The 17,917-nt window shown below is 39.7% G+C and overlaps 1 protein-coding gene across 1 annotated transcript in view; it reads right to left on the reverse strand.

Moving 5' to 3' along the window:
- Positions 1–10,662, reverse strand: part of slc16a10 (solute carrier family 16 member 10) — a 30,799-nt gene extending 20,137 nt beyond the window's left edge. Inside the window, exon 1 of the mRNA XM_005931059.2 lies at positions 10,111–10,662. Coding sequence (XP_005931121.1) covers positions 10,111–10,465 — 355 coding nt within the window. The 5' untranslated portion in view covers positions 10,466–10,662. The remainder of the gene's footprint in view (positions 1–10,110) is intronic.
- Positions 10,663–17,917: the final 7,255 nt, after the last annotated feature.

Consider the following 17,917-nt stretch of genomic DNA (forward strand, 5'->3'; position numbering starts at 1 on the left):
ACAAGACCACTGATAATCTCCCTCGATCTGGGGCTCCACGCAAGATCTCATCCCGTGGGGTCAAAATGATCATGAGAACGGTGAGCAAAGATCCCAGAACCACACGGGGGGACCTGGTGAATGACCTGCAGAGAGCTGGGACCAAAGTAACAAAGGTCACCATCAGTAACACACTACAACGGCAGGGAATCAAATCCCGCAGTGCCAGACGTGTTCCGCTGCTGAAGCCAGTGCATGTCCAGGCCCGTCTGAAGTTTGCCAGAGAGCACATGGATGATACAGCAGAGGATTGGGAGAATGTCATGTGGTCAGATGAAACCAAAGTAGAACTTTTTGGTATAAACTCAACTCGTCGTGTTTGGAGGAAGAAGAATACTGAGTTGCATCCCAAGAACACCATACCTACTGTGAAGCATGGGGGTGGAAACATCATGCTATGGGGCTGTTTTTCTGCCAAGGGGACAGGACGACTGATCCGTGTTAAGGACAGAATGAATGGGGCCATGTATCGTGAGATTTTGAGCCAAAACCTCCTTCCATCAGTGAGAACTTTGAAGATGAAACGAGGCTGGGTCTTCCAACATGACAATGATCCAAAACACACCGCCCGGGCAACAAAGGAGTGGCTCCGTAAGAAGCATTTGAAAGTCCTGGAGTGGCCTAGCCAGTCTCCAGACCTCAACCCCATAGAAAATCTGTGGCGGGAGTTGAAAGTCCGTGTTGCTCGGCGACAGCCCCAAAACATCACTGCTCTCGAGAAGATCTGCATGGAGGAATGGGCCAAAATACCAGCTACTGTGTGTGCAAACCTGGTAAAGACCTATAGTAAACGTTTGACCTCTGTTATTGCCAACAAAGGTTATGTTACAAAGTATTGAGTTGTATTTTTGTTATTGACCAAATACTTATTTTCCACCCTGATTTACGAATAAATTCTTTACAAATCCTACCATGTGGATTCATGGATTTTTTTTTCACATTCTGTCTCTCACAGTTGAAGTGTACCTCTGGTGCAAATTACTGACCTCTGTCATCATTTTAGGTGGGGGAACTTGCACAATCGGTGGCTGACTAAATACTTTTTTGCCCCACTGTATTACAATGGAGGATACACTGGATAGTATCCTCCACTGGTTTGGTTGGTTGGTTTTAATCACTGCTACATCTGTCAAATAAAGTCTAGACACAACAACAGATTCACATACCTAGATTGCATCAGAATCAGAGGAGCTTGGCCCACAAATGTATAACAGCTGCTTAAGACTGTGTTATCTTTTTAAATTAATTAAAAAAATTGTAAAATGTATAAATTAAGTTTCAGCAAAAAAGAATAGAAATTAGAGGACAGGATAGCTGGAAAAGAGATGAGGGAGACTCCTTACAACTCCTGCTGAATTAAAGGGGTCTTACTGTGTAATACTGTTACAGTATGACTTTTCAACTGGTGCCGATCAGTCACAAAGACCCCAGTCATAACCCTAATCAGGGCCTCTGAGTGCCGCAGTCAAACATCTGGGTCTGCAACAAGGATATAGCAATTCCAGTTTACAGCAGCTGGAAGCCATTTGTATTGGGCAGTTCCACTGGAAACTGTGGAGAAGGGGGAAGTGTTTTTTGTGTGTTTGCAACCCACTCAAATCATTTGTGTGTTTTTTGGCCTCTCACACTGCAGGAAGTGAAAAGGTCTGTCTGATGACACAGGAAAAACTTGGGGAGCAGCTGCAGAGCGATTTATGGCTGTGCATAAAAAAGCACATCATACGCATGCTTGGAATGACTTCCCTCTGCAGCAGATACTAGAAGTCCATATGAAAAATGTTAAATGGGAGTTGTGTTTCATGTTAGAGGGAAGCAAAAAGGGGTGGTGTGTCAGAACAAGCTGGTGATTGGGGGAGCTTTTTGTCCACCCCCTTTTTTAAGCTCACTGTATAGTGTTGCAAACAACAGCTTGAATACATACACTCCTCCCCAAGTCCCCTTATCTCCAGCTTCTTGTTTCACAGAAAGGCCAACACTTAACCTAGAACTGCCATTATCTGTACCTTCAAAATGTATCCATCGGAAGGTGTTTTTGACTAACATGTTATGTATCTTGTGGTAAATCAGAGGATTTGTTGTACTTAAATATGTGTTTGTTGAGAATTTGAATAAAATACTTATTGTTCCATGCACTCTGCAGTTGCTCCATCAGTACTTTTTTTGTAAAGGGCTATGGCTAAATTACCCCACAAGGTTTCTTTTCATTGGCCTTGAGCAAGACAATGACAGATACAACTATCATCTGTGTCAAGCTAGTGTGATTTTATGTTTGTTTACTAAAAAGTTCCCTCCAAAACCATGCTAGCTAAGCTAGCTATGTGTTACTAACAAAAAAAGTAAACTGAAAACAGCAGAGAAACCTACTTTGCCTTTAAAAATATGAGATTTTTTGTAGTAACTAACAATAGTGTTAGTATTAAGAAAGAAACAAAAAGTAACTACAAAACTATAGATACTTTATTTTAAGTCAGTCCCAAGTTTAAACATTTGTTGATGCCATATAAACTTGATCTAAAATAAATATTTATTTCAACAATAATTTATTTTATTGTACAATAATAAAAATTACATGTATGTACATAATAAAAACCCACATCAATCCATAATATCTGTAATGATAAAAGAGGCAACAGAAAAACGTATTAAAATCTTGTCCTGAGAAATATATGAGCACTGTGATATAATGGCCATGCTGTTTTCTATGGTTACCATGGCTGCTTAGAGACATATGGAGACCAGACCGATCATGTACCTGTGAATCTTATTATAGTGGCAGTGTGGTTTTTGCCGGTGCTGCCTGTGATGTTCGATGTTCCTAATTAGTTCACAGTGGTCTTTGTGCAAAGTTAATTTTATCCATGGTCGATGAAATGAACGGATGCAGGAGACAGTAAACAAATCAAAGAGTACCCCATGCCATGCTTAGGCTAGAGGGCTACTGAGAGCTTCAGTAGCTTTTTGGGGATATTAGTCACCATAGGATAGTACTATAGGATACTATACCATTATCCCAACTCTGTTTTTCCTTCAAAACAGGAAGGTGCCACTTATTCCCTCTTTTGCCCTGTAAAAATAACGCATTTTCATACTTGTCATGCACTGTAACACCTCCACATTGTGTCAATTAGACGTGGTTGAATGAGACCATAAAGACTGACTGTTTCAAGACCTAATCTTGGTGCAGTGACACAGGGATTGCCTGCTGTTAATCAGTCTGACATTGCCCAAGAGCAAGGACATCACAGCCATTAGTTCACATCCAGCCCCTTAGGCTGTGGTCTGAGGGGCTGGTCCCCTGCGTGTCATGTGCAGGGGGCCAAACAATTTGTCCTGGTGCCACTGAAGTGGGCTCTGCCTCCAGCATGTTTATCTTCTCGAGACTTTATCTCTTGACAACCTTCACCTACTCAGACCCAAGCTTACACACGCCTGAAATCAAATGGCCTGTCAAATATTAACCAGTCTATGATTAAAACTTGTCAAGGTTTTGTGGAGCCATTCCATCGGAGTTATTTTGTTTTATTTTGAACCAAGTTACCCATGAAGATCAATCAATTACGCTTTTTAAAAGTGCTTGTAAACTTGGTTGGGCATGTTACATTCATGTGAGCCTGTAGTTGTAGATAAATATTTAACTGACAATTGTCTCATCTCCTTCAGGAGCCATCTGAGCATATTATTCAATCGGAAATCCATTATCCATAACCTTTTAGGTATTTGAATTAAAAAAATAAACTTGAAACAGTTCATTTTCAACTAGTGAAACGTGTCTACTTCACAAAACAAACCCTTGCATAAAACATCATGTGACAGTAAATTACTGCTAAAGCAGCAATATAGTAAGCCTGACTGCTGACAGAATAAACTCAACATCAACTGAACACTTTGCCCTCAGTACAAGGCAGACAGCAGCCAAGCAGTGAAAAGTCCTAATATAGTCTTTCCCCCGTGTTCTGATCCCTCTTCAGTTAGTTCTGCTGCCCTATAACTGAGGGAAACCAAATTCCTGTTAATGTACAAGGGAGTCATAGTTACTGTTAACTGATCTAACAAAAAATATTTGATCTAATGTTGGTGAAAGCACTGACATTGCTTTACTCTCCCACGCACTGATACTAAAACAATGTTTTATCCTTTACTGCACCATCAATCTCTTTATTTTTTCCTTTCATACACAGTCAAAACAATATTCAGCCAAAATATGCTCACATAATGTCTTGTTATTGACATTTTAATGTCAATTAAATACATGTTGTTTTGATTACTTCAGAGTCATCAAAACAACACAATCAAGGTATCAAAAAACTCTGTGTTTAGTCCAAAGTTCTTTGGCAGGTCTGACAGTAGACAACAACCAAGTGGCTTTTGGCACGAGGCTCAAGAATAACCCCATCTGGCATTTTCACAGGGAGGGAACCAGCATAGAGCCTTGACCGTCCCACCCCAACATAATGCATTGTGATTGGTTGACTGTGACAATTTCCGAGCTTTGCAGCGCGTTATCTTTGGCACCAACAAACAGCTACTAGCTGAAGATTTCAGCTATTGGAAACTTGCTCTTTATGGAATATATATCCCTATTTAAGAAATTCATGAATGCCCAGCAGATAATTTCTGGTAAATTGGTAGTAGATCAGACCATAGGAACTACAGCTACAAATTCAAATTAATATGTTAGCACGCATGATAAACACATTATGCGACCTAAAATCATACACATTACCCTGCATCACAGAAAAGAATATAGTTTTACTCATGGGCAGTAATGTTTGATCATTCTTCTCAGAAAGGAAAGAGAGAAATGCGCAGTATTTTCAGGTATTTCCAAGCAGGGATTGTTATTATTATTATAATTATTATTATTATTATTAATGTAGACCCTAGAAGAATTAAAAGTTACAAGTTAAAGACCTTACAATATAAACTGTTGTGATTTGGCGCTATATAAATATAACTAAACTAAGTTGAACTGAATTTAATTATTCCAACAAGAGCAACCCATTTACAGCAATCAGGCCATCATGGTCCTTAAAGTGAACAGACAAATACTGGCCCTAATAATTGCTTTAAGTTGCAGACCTTAACTGAACATTTATTTTCATCTTAGGTGCAGTTTCAAGGCATATGCAGTTTTGGCCGCATCGGAGCTTGAATGTGAGACAAAGAAACACGTTCAAACATGTGCGTTGGTATGTCTTTGCACTCAAATCACCAAGCACAGGGCACATGAGGGGTTTTCAATGTGGAACTGCCTACATTTCAACTCCCCAGTCAACTTAGAGGATTAAAAACTTACTGTTTGTACTGCATTCTCCATAAAGAACAGGAGTAAAACTACCTATCAGAAGGCTTTAATAGGCAAGGTTAAAACAGTAAATCAGCAACAATCTCTCCCTATTATGTTATCTTTACTTCGGGTCTTATTGACTGTAATTATGCCCATTCAAAATGTACCGAAGTGGGATAAATCAGAGATAAGATAAAGGAGAGCCATGGCACTCAAACAGTAAATGGCCTGTATTTGTATAGCGCTTTACTTAGTCCCTGTGGACCCCAAAGCGCTTTACACTACATTCAGTCATCCACCCATTGGTGATGGAAATATACATTGTAGCCACAGCTGCCCTGGGGCGCACTGACAGAGGCGAGGATGCTGGACACTGGCGCCACCGGGCCCTCTGGCCACCACCAGTAGGCAACGGGTGAAGTGTCTTGCCCAAGGACACAACTATCAGAGCCAGGGCTCGAACTAGCAACCTTCCACGATCGCCCCTTGGAAACAGAATTTTAAAAAAAGCTTTTTAAAGCCTTATTTTTGGTTCAAAGTCAAACATTTTCAGGATTTTTTTATTTTTATTTGACTTCATTGGTGAATCAATACCTGCAGTTTTTATATCCTGGTGATCATCAAAATAAAAGTTCATTAAAGTATTTCTTCTGAACTGTCCCATCAAAAAGTGTCTTACTCACAGGAAAATGAAAATAACTAATAAGTATCCAGTAACACAATAAAACTGAAACATGAGAAACAATGTTAATGTCTTAACAGAAAGGAGGTCTAACCCATTCGGCTTTTTAAACCCACCAATCTACATCAGATACTGACTAATACTGACTCAATATCTTTGAGTATTCGTGCTTATAAGTTAATATATTCATTTCAGTTACATCGTATTCGTGTTCTGTGTATGACATGCACCACAGGCCATGATATTGATGGTCTTATCTGCTCCACTCCATGTGTACAGCGAAACAGATAAGCACACACGGTGAAACAGACAGCAGAGGAGAAAATATTACTGCAAAACGTACAAGCCTTAAATGCTGATCTGAAATGAACCTACGTAAATAGCAACGTGTTGCCATCTCTCATTGCAACAATAAAAACCAATTAACTCACAGCAGGCAATCATTTTTTATTCATGAACATATTTTAGGTTGAGTAATTTATTACATGTTCTATGTCTCCCTCCAAGACAAGACTGCATATCAGTATCTTGTCGCAACTTTCACTTGTGCTAAAATGAAGCTCTCTATATGTCTTGCACTCTTTTTTCTTTTCTTTTTTTTGGGGCGGTGACTTGCACTCTTAATGTGTGCTATGCAATGCTTGAAAAGCTTGCTAAAAATACACATATGTGTGATTAAAGCCAGTGATAAACAGAAAATAGATCCAAGGGACTGTGCTGGGAAGTAAAACTGTTGTCTAAAGTTGAGTAAAGTAAAGTCTATGTCAGCAGTGTCCGTGTAAACAAGTGATGCAAATTTCCATGGAAAATCCTGACCAGAGAGATGAAAAGTGTATCTGGATTTTGGTGACTGCAGTAAAGTGTCTACACAGCCAGAGAAGACGACTTGTTATGTTGCCAACAAGCAACACTCATACGATGGCTGATGGGTGTTTCTTCCATCTCATCTTTACTTTTTACATTTTTATTATGAGATATTAGAAATACCATTATTAATATATCTGATAAAATTCGTTGCCCAGCTACAGTTCTTCCCCCAAAATGACTCAGAAACTAGACTAAGACGATCAAATCACGCTACACTCAGTAGCCATTACAGAGCCAGCTATCCAACGGAATTCGTTTTAGTATTCTATTTTCCTCCATGTCAATTACATTCCATCATTTCCTCTAACGCTCAGTCAGATAAAAATATTCATGTGGGAAAGAAGGGGATCTCATTCAAGGATTTGTGATGTTTACGAAGACTTGTATCCTGACTGTTATAGATGCGTTCTCTTAGCATTCTGGCACTTCCTCTATGACAATGTCCAACTTCAAAACCACTCAACTGCCTCATTAATTCTCATTAGTTCTGTTCTCACGACAGGAAGGCAAGCTGAAGAGTGAACATCTAGTTTGAAGCAGTACTTTGTGTTCTTTCTGAGAAACAGGATCAGGGAAAAAAATGGAAAGAATGGATGCTGTCCATCTCATGAAGCGAAAATAAGCAGGAAAGACCTCACTAAAACTTCTAACTCAAGAATTTACATCCTGGCAGTCAGGCACTGTAATCTCAAATGGATAGAAAAATGAAGTAATTATTAGTGCTGTCTGAATGTTAAGTTATATATATATATATATATATATATATATATATATATAGGGGATAAAGTAGTTGTTACTTGTTAGTATACTTGTTAGTGTTATTAAGTTTCCAGAGTTCATTAGAGATTTAGCTAACAAATTCAGTTTGTGAACTGTGTGCATAGTAAAAGACAAAATATACATAAAACTTTAAGAAATGCATTACTCAATTAATACTTAACCAACATTGTTTTTCATACATTGCTAACTCTCATTCAATGTGAACACATGCTATTACGTTGAATCATTATGCTGTCAGCTGACATCATTGATGGTCACCTCTCCTTCTGTCCTATGTATGGACGTGCTGTTTAGTCTGTTGATGGTAGATGGTGGACTCAGGTGCAGACCAAAACAACCACCAGGGGTGGTCTCAGCCTGGTTCCTAACAAGCTGAAGAGCGATTTATTACAAGAATACGATCTAACCTCGATGTAGTCCAATTATCCAATGTACAGTGCATGTTTTAGCTTAGCACTTTCACATAACCAAGGTTATAAGACACTTTAAAAGAAAGTACACAGGAGAGTACACAAACCGTAGTAACAGCCTGCTACATACCATTTATCCTGAAATATCTATCAAATAAACATAAATATTTGCAGTAAATTCTCCATGTTTTTTTTCCCATTAGTCCAGAATACAGCACATTTTCCCTGTATTTACTTTTGTTGATACTACCCCAAACACATTTGGCCAATAAGTAGATTGAACGTTGCCAAATAATTTGTAGTGATGCACTTTGGTTGGCTAGGAGTTTTCTGTGTGGAAAGAAAAACCATACCACAGGAAAAAGCAACTAATTTACAAAAGTATCATCTGATATAGAACAGAGTAAATAGGTCTAGGTATAGACACAGGAAATTTAAGGATGTCCTATGGTGGCATCGGGAATCAACACACAGTGCGAGCATAATTTTGGCTTCTGTGGATCAGGCTTGTTGGAGCACATCCCAAGGATGCTTAATTGCAATGGGATCTGTGGAGTTTGAAGGCAAATCTTTGTGCTCATTACCATTTGTCCTACTGGGGGAAGATGCTACCACTGCGGAGTGCTGTTGCCATGCTTGCTGTGCAACCACCTTTAGGTGGGTGATATAAGTCAAAATAGCATCCCCATGTTGGGCTGGGGCCCAGAACACTGCACTGGACTAAAAAAAGCCCTGGCGGTTTACAATTTTTCTGGCACAAACCCTGTAATGGTGCTATGACTGGTGCATATGAAAAATCTAATTAAATGTTTCAGATCATTTAAAAAAAGAAAAAAAAAACACCAAGCAAGCAATGGGTTAGAGCCATAGTACAAACTACCTTGGCTGCAACCAACACAAAATCCAATGCAATAATCACAGAGATCAGCAGAAGAAGCTATTGAGTCGGTGAACAGCTAGGCCCCAGACTACCAACAAACGTGGGTCCCCCATGCAGTACTACTTTTACATGCTCATTTGCCAAACAGCAATACCAACAACAGGTGGTTACAATCAGCACAGGGCCATTATTCATGTGGTAAGCCGTCCCTCTGTCTGTCTCTCTCTCTCACACACACACACACACACACACACACAAACCGCAAAACAAATTCTCTATGTGATTATGCCATGACTGTGTGGCACACCGCTATGTGTAATATTCAATGTTTTTAAGGTGTTCTTTTAGTTTAATGCAGAAAAACATATAAGGCTTTACATAATTCGTACGATAATGCCGACTGCTGACTAGACTGAACGACAAGAAGAGAATTCGTGTGAGAAAAAAAAGAGTATTTGTACACGCTATGGTATAAGAAATTACTACTTTGATTTGTGTTTCCCCTTCAGTGACTTTTCAAATAATTAACTATACTCCGTCCCCCGCTGGGAGCAAGCTGTATCAAGCTGTATTTCATTCGCGTTTTAAAGCGACTCTCTGCCGTACTTTCACACCGAGAGCACGCTGAGAGCTTTCCAGGACTCCTCGGGATTAGACACAAACCATAACAAACACTTAACCCAGTTTTTTTTTTTTAAATTATCACCACACTGAGTGCCAGGTCACAACTTTGACGCCAGGCTCGCAACGTTATCCCCACAACCGTGCTATATAACCGCACTGTCTTTTGTCTGCATGCGTTTCCTCCTCTCACACCAGGAAACGACACATTACTTGCTAGCTGAACTTAGCTAACGTTTTTATAGTGGGCTAAATGTTAAACATATGATGCTATAGAATTATTATGTCTTTACGAAGAAATTGTTCTCCAGAAGACCTTCGTTGGTGGTTTGAAAGTTGTCGGTTCAATTCCCCGCCATTACTAAAACTGTCCCATGAGCAAGACATCACTTACTTTAAGACCGTTACTCATCCTGCGGGGTTACATCACGCCTTTCTTCTATAATAATACACACTCATGACATAAAAATGACATTTAAACATATATATAATTCTTTACTAATGTGGTACTTTTACTCATACAGCCAGGTTAGCCTATACTCACATGTTCTGAATTTGAGGTCTTTATCGTCCGGGCTACCAAATTCCTGCAGGAGGGAAATATACATTACACCGAAGGCGTTCTGGATCCCAAACACCGAGCCGTTGCACCACATGGAAGCCAGCATGACCACCCATCCCCAGCCGCCCTCGGGGTGCACAAACTCAACCTCCTCCTTGGCTCCCGGACCCTCGCTTTTCTCTGGGATATCCACTTTGCTGTCCCCGTTCTCCTTATTCTCCGTCTTCTCCTTCTCCCCATCCTGCTCCTCTACTGGACGCTTCTCCTTTGCGGGTTCGCTGCCGGCGGGTGTCTCGGCGGCTGCATCGTTTTCTGGCATATTGTTCCCTTCTGTCATTTTTTAAAAAATAATGTGTCAAAAAGGCACTGCGGATTTTGAAGTATGGAGGTATTTCGCGTAGGCTGGCAGGGGGAGGTCAATAAATTTAGACACAGGATATGACAGAGATTTGGGGGCACGGTAAAGTTTTTTCCATTGACGGGGGGCTGTAGCTTCAGTAATGCTGGTACTGCAGCATGTGCAACTGTCAAACATCTGCCGTTGCACTTTTATAAATAGACAACGCAGAGGGGCGGGGCTGCGGGTATCCTTACACTGCAGCTGCTGAGGCGTTTCCACAAGTCTAAGAGAGTGTGTGTGGGGGTGTCCAGCAGAGAACAATGTAAGCATATGGAAGAATATTTCACCATTTGACCTTATACAAATACAGTATAGAGAACTAGCACAGCAAACATTTGAGGCTAGTAAGTGGAACGGTGAGAGTTTAAAGGTACTTTTTGTTTACCCTTGTTTACCCTACTTTTTATTACCCTCTGCAAACTTTAAACAAGAATTTAACCACCAGAGGCCAGCATTTAATCAGTGGATGTGTTGTAAAAAAAAACGCACGCAAATACAATGTTCCGTCCTCTCTTTTGACTTAATGTATGCTTTTATTCCTACCTAATAGACTAGGGGTGGGTAACTCAACACTTCAAAGACCAAGGAACTGGTTGTGAATTTCGGGAGGTCCAGACCAGGTCCACTACCAGTTCAGATAGAGGGAGAGGAGGTGGAGGTGGTCAACACATACAAGTACCTCGGGCTGTGGGTGGACAACAAACTGGACTGGTCATGCAACACAGAGCACCTGTATAAAAAAGGCCAAAGCCGACTGTACTTCCTCAGGAGGCTGAGGTCTTTAACATCTGCAGGAAGCTCCTGAGGATGTTTTACCAGTCAGTGGTCGCAGGAGTCCTTTTCTATGGCGTGGTGTGCTGGGGGAGCAGCACAGCAAAGAAGGACTCATCCAGGCTGGAGAAACTAATCAGGAAGGCGGGCTCTGTGGTCGGCATGAAGCTGGACACTCTGGTGACAGTGGCAGAGAAGAGGACCTTAAAGAAACTGATGGACATTATGAACAATGCCGGGCATCCTCTGCACACGGTCGTAAACAATCAGAGGAGCCTATTCAGCGACAGGCTGCTTCTCCCAAAGTCAAAAACCAACAGACTTAAAAACTCCTTTGTCCCACACGCCATCAGACTGTTTAACTCCTCACTGGAGGGGAGAGGGAGGAGAAACAGGGGGACAAGGGAGGGCGGGAACAACTGAGTTGTAGGGGCTTTTCTACACGGTGCAATATTTGTTTTTTGTTTTTTGTCTCTTTCTTATATTTGACTGTGCAATAATCACTGTGCAATATACTCACTCAAATGAGCAATCCTATTTATCCATATTGTATATTCTGTATCTATATATGTGTATATATGGTGTATTTATGCTTATATCCTTACTCTCATTCCCCTTAATGTATCTGTAACATGCAACTTCTTTCGGTGCTTTGCTACTGGAAACTGAATTTCCCGGAGGAACCCACCCGAGGGATTAATAAAGTTTCATCTAATCTAATCTATCTAATCTAATCGTCACTGATTTCTAGAATTGATTCAATTCCGATTCACAAGGTCCCGAATCGATTCGATCCACGATTCGATTTAATTCGATTCGATTCGATTCGATTTGAATCTGGGAAATTTTGACAGTCAGAAATATTATAATTCAGATCAGTACATTTACATATTTTTGTATCTATAAAAAGGAAGCTGACACACGCAAGACTTTATCAAAGGTGTGAGCATCACAGCAGATGCCTTTGTGTCAAAGTAGCTGAAGATAAAACACAGAAAAACATGAAGGTGATTTTCCTGGCCTGGGATTTTATAAAAATATTCTGCAGTACATCAAAAACGAAAGAAAACCATTAATCAACACATGAACATCACCTCTGAAGTTACAGCGGTTTTATTAGAGACACGGCTAAGCGTTTTGCATTTTGCATAATTTTAAAAAGTTTAAATTTGTTCAGTATTGAACGGCAGAAATTAGGTTTCTTTTCGGAAGTATATAAAAGGAAAAAAAACGTCGGCTGACAGCCTCTAAACAATGGTAGACTTGTGCGTAACAAGCAAGCGAATAATGAAGAAAACAGACAGACAGGGAGAGAGAGCTGTGTATCGTGGTGGAAGCAAAACAGTAAAAGTGAATACATGACGATGTTTATGTGAAGCGTTTGGATCTTCTTTTGCTGCTGGTTCGGTCAATATTGTTTGGAGAGAGATCAAACTAACAGCTTTAGAATCAGCGCATAAAGTGCGTGAACACAAAGCGCGGACCCGCCGACAGATCAGAATCAGCGAGCTGTCGGCTTTCAGCCCCGACTGTGAGAAAGGCGACATCTAACTGATTCTGATCCGCGGGTTGCGCTGTGTGTTTAAGTCTTTGTGCAGAATCCGTGTTCCTGCTCTCATTTACTGTCTTAGCTGTTTGGTGGTTGTTGAAATTTTGTGAGATTTCACCAGAGATTCTGGCATTTCGGGCAAAATAAATTTATATTAAAAAATCGATTCAGGATTTTAATGAATCGATTTTACGTTATCCAAGCCAGAATCGATTTTAATCGATAAATCGATTATAAAAACCCACCCTTTAATAGACCCTGTGCACGAGAAAATGCTAACTTCCTGGTTTGAGACCGGATATAGGGTTGTACATTACCAGTAGCTTTACTTTGTGGTCAATCGCTACTGCGAAGATATACTCCAAAATCATGTCCAAAACTCAGATCGCGTTAAGTTACAAAGAGCAGAAGGTGGGAACACTCACCACTGTTGTGTCACAAAAAATCTAATGATCAATTTTGACGTTTAAAGAGTTTAGATCGATCAGTTGTTTACATCACTCAACACAAGCAGAACTGCATTACAAAATCAGAAGACACATCATCCACATTCAGAAGCACATCTCTGTATAGTGACTGGTCTTATGATTTAAACAGGCAAATGTTCAGCATTCAAACTACAGGTGAAGAATAGTCAAACCAGATGTTTCCCCCGTCATGTCGATATCAGCTAGTCAAGTACACACTTACACAGCATGTTAACAAACCGTGAAAAAAAGCCACACAAAAAATGAGTGTTTGCTGGTAACGGTTTCTATACTAGAGATGGCACGATGCCACTTTTTTATATCCGATACCGATATCATAAATTTGGATATCTGCCGATACCGATATGAATCCGATATAGTGTGTTTTAATCAACAAAACTGTTTTTTAAAATATCTTGCTGCTTTTTGTGTAAGTTCATACTTAAGTTAAAAAAACAAAAACACTAAAGCTATTCTGTTATACCTGTATGCAAAAAATACACTGCACCCAAAATATTTCATAGTTCAGCAATACTGATCAATCTAATAAACTTAAACCTGCTCCATCCTCCCTACTCTGGTATTTTAAAGAGTAAGCAACCTAACTAATAGGGTTCTAAAACTCCCAGCAAAAAATAAAAAAATAAGGAACCACCCTCCACCTCATGATGCTTAATTGACGTAATCAACTTTGATTTGATGCAGTGTGAAAAAAAAATGCCCAGAAATAAATTATTTTTCAAGAATGACTAAAAACATTAAATATTTTCAACAGAATTGCAGACTGCACAGATCATACCTTCCCAAAGGAAAAAGTACTATAGCTTACTAGGATATATTAGACTTAATAGTTACTATATACAGTCAGTGTTGGGAAGGTTACTTTTAAAATGTATTCCACTACAGATTACAGAATACATGCCTCAAAATGTATTTTGTAACGTATTCCGTTACGTTACTCAATGAAGCAGTAAGGAAGCTGACTAAATATTAACTGATAATTTATGGCAAAGGGGTGGGATTAAATAAGTGTATACTTCTTCCCACTCCCTTTCAACATGTAAATTAATCACAACGTTTTTTTGTATGTAATTTGTATAGTATTTTTTTTCTCTCTTATTTTCTTTTCTAAATGTACTTGTATATTGTTCACATGTTGAAATAAATTACCAATCAATCAATCAATCAATGAGAGTAACGTATTCTGAATACTTTGGATTATTTAATATATTATCATGCTTTTTACAACTGCATGAATGTACTATTCCTGTGTGATTTATTACTATTACTGAAGGTCCGCGACTCCAAACTGTAGTAAAGGGACCTCTGGCTAATACGTCGGGTTCCGTGTCGGGCTCATAGCCGAAAAATAGCTTTACTTTGTTGTTGTATGGCGGTCCATTCTCCCTGCAGCACGGACTACACTGCCAATGAGGCTACATTCTTTAGGGCTATGCCTGTAGCATTCTGCCTATTAGCTTAGCACAACAACAACAACAACAGCAAAAAGGCACTCTCTCTCACCCAGGAAACACACAGTTGCAGAGAGAGCGCGTCACCATGGCAACCGTAACGCTGCCGCCTGGAACAACAGAACATAGCTATCAAACAAAATCCAAACAGTCCTGACCCATGACAATATGAAACTGGAAAATACCGCCGTGTAATCCATTTATTTCAACAAAGTAACTGTATTCTAAATATCACCTTTTTAAACGGTAACTGTAACGGAATACAGTTACTCATATTTTGTATTTTAAATACGTAACGGCGGTACATGTATTCCGTTACTCCCCAACACTGTATTCAGTAATGGATTTCTATACATTTTACATCAGATTAAAACTTTGGGTGTAAGATAGATAATTATTTATTAAAAGCTAGACATTTTAAATGAGAATAAGAAAGAAAAGTATGTCTTTGTGCCCCCCTTTTCCCTGTTAATGCCCTATCGGCCCCCCTGGCTAAACTTTGCTAGATCCGCCCCTGCACAGTTACCAGCGTCAGCTGTAGAAAAGGATCCTGGTGTAGAAAGTAATATTAAATAAATTCTAACAACAGCTTATCAAGCTTAAACGTGCTGCTGTTGTTCAGCCGCTGGTTTCCTCTTTCTCTTATATGTATTTTATGACTATTGTTCCTTTTATTAATTGTGTTTTTGTAAGGTGACCTTGGGTTTCTGAAAGGCGCCCTCAAATAAAATGTATTATTATTATTATTATTAAAAAAACAGAGACGGACTCGCGACAGAAAAGCCGATCAGCTGATCATTGCAGTTTCATGATTGAAGTAGCAGCAGGAGAGGGAGGGAGAGAGAGAGGCAGTCGCTCCATATATCGGTTGTTAAGCTTAACGTGGAATGCTTTACAAACATTCAGAGATGAACTTACACACTTGCTTTACTTCTCTCTGGGATCACTTCCTCAGAGATGAAATGCTGGTTTGGTAGCGAGGCTCACAAATACACACAGCCGCTCTATCACGTGATGCATACTGCTCAACGTGCTACGGTTATGAGCCGAGTTACGCCATGTCGCAAGTTTTGTGAGGTGCTTTTTTGATATTTAATGGATCGGATTACATTTTTTATTTCTCTCCGATATCCATCCAGTAATTTACGTCATATCGGACCGATACGTAATATCTGGATCGGTCCATCTCTATTCTATACATTAGTATTTACGAAGGGTATGTTGTGACTTACCTTCAAAATTACAGTGGTCCCTCGCTATAACGCGGTTCACCTTTCACCTCGCTGTTTCGCGGATTTTTTAGTGCAAGTTTGCATGCTTTTTTTTTTACATCACATTGTGTCCTGCGTCCTGATCGCTGCAGACGATCTCCTCCGTGACGTCTCTCCTGTACAGTACAGAATCGCTGCATGATGCTAGCAGTGTGACTCTGAAGTGCAGTACTGTATGTCCGATTCACGAAACGTTTTGCACCGTCAAAAAATAAAATTGGCTACTTGATTTCACCTATCGCTGGTTATTTTTAGAACATAACACCCACGATAAACGAGGGACGTTTAAGTACTGAGAAATATAACATTTGAATCCCTTTTCTCTTTTGCTCTGAGGCGCGGGGGAAAAATATCGACAAGTCGATGAACATCATTTACAGATATATTGGGTAAATGCCCAAGACATCTATAGAAATGTAAATCGCCGCTTGATTCATTCATTTGCTTAACTTGTTTTGGACCGTAAACAGGCGCGAATAGGACACCGGAAACAAAGCTCCCCACAGGAGTTTCCGCACCGGAAGTAGCATATGCTAACGTGCACATAGTCTATTACTTAAGAAAAGCACATAAAACATGCTGCAAAGGCACATAAAACACAAAGGAAGTAGAAAAAACAAAAATGAAATCTCACAAAACGCAACCAAAGCGTTTGTAAGAAGACATTAAAGTGGCGGAACAAAAGAAGAATTGTACTGAGACACACTTGTGTGTTTTAATCGCATGTTACTGTAGCTTCGTGTTTGCTATTGTCAAGGCATGCAGGATGTAAGACCCAAAATGCAGGACACTCAGACGGAAGAGTAAACTCAAAGAGGCTGCTTTTATTGCAAGAGTAGAAAAAACTCCATAAACAATAGACTTGCAAAAACCAAAACTAAACTAGAAAATGCATTTTCTGAAGAAACTGCTGTGTGAATGCTGATAGCTGAATGTTTTGAGCTGAAATGAAATATTTGCTGAATCTTAAGTTGAAAATGTTAAATGAGCTGAAATATACAGAATTTTTCACCTGAAAACAAAAGTGCAGAACTGTTGAAAGCTGACATTCACACAGAAGAAGTTGAAAAGTAGCTGAACATGTTTAAAATGTACATTCGAAAAAGCTGACTAATGACTAAAGAAAATTCAGAGTCAGAAAACATCTGAATGAATATTAAAAATTCATATTATATTAATCACTGAAAAGTGGGGTCCTTTCTGCTGTTGAGATAAACTCCTGACTGAAAATACCATGTATTTCAATGGGTCAGCTAGAAGGTTATTCCTCTACTTGGATCCACACAGTTTAAAAAGTTTAGATCTCTGAGCTTTGGAAGACACACTGTTGGAAAGAGAACAACGATGGCAACGTTTTGAGCGTTTAATGATAGCTGTAGAGCAAACACTGTGCACACAGCAGCAGTTGAAACAGAAGTTTTTAAGATTAATCTTGGCAGAGTGACAGAGAGCTCATTAAGCAGGCGGTGTGAGCCTGGATGCTATAGCAACTCCAGCCAGTGGCACCACACACACACACACACACACACACACACACACACACACACACACACACACACACACACAAACATGTGGCTCTCTTCTGCTGCTTCAAATAAACAGAAACAGTTTTTCAACTCGGAGCTTATAGTTGCAAATCTCACACTGTCTTGACAAAAGGTATTTAAAAGTCCCTGAAGTCATTGCTGTGATATCATGCTTGGGTTATCAAAGAAATACTCTTCATCTTGGATGAAGACCATCATTAGAATGATGAAGGCTTTGAGCTTAAAAGATGATCCAACCCAACAGCCAGTGTCTACAAGCCAAGTACGGAGCAGTTTCTTCACTGGAGTGCAAAGTCCACCCAGTGTGATGAA

Source organism: Haplochromis burtoni, unplaced genomic scaffold (assembly GCF_018398535.1).
Source record: "Haplochromis burtoni strain Fernald_Lab_line unplaced genomic scaffold, NCSU_Asbu1 Contig_103, whole genome shotgun sequence".
NCBI classification, from domain to species: domain Eukaryota; kingdom Metazoa; phylum Chordata; class Actinopteri; order Cichliformes; family Cichlidae; genus Haplochromis; species Haplochromis burtoni.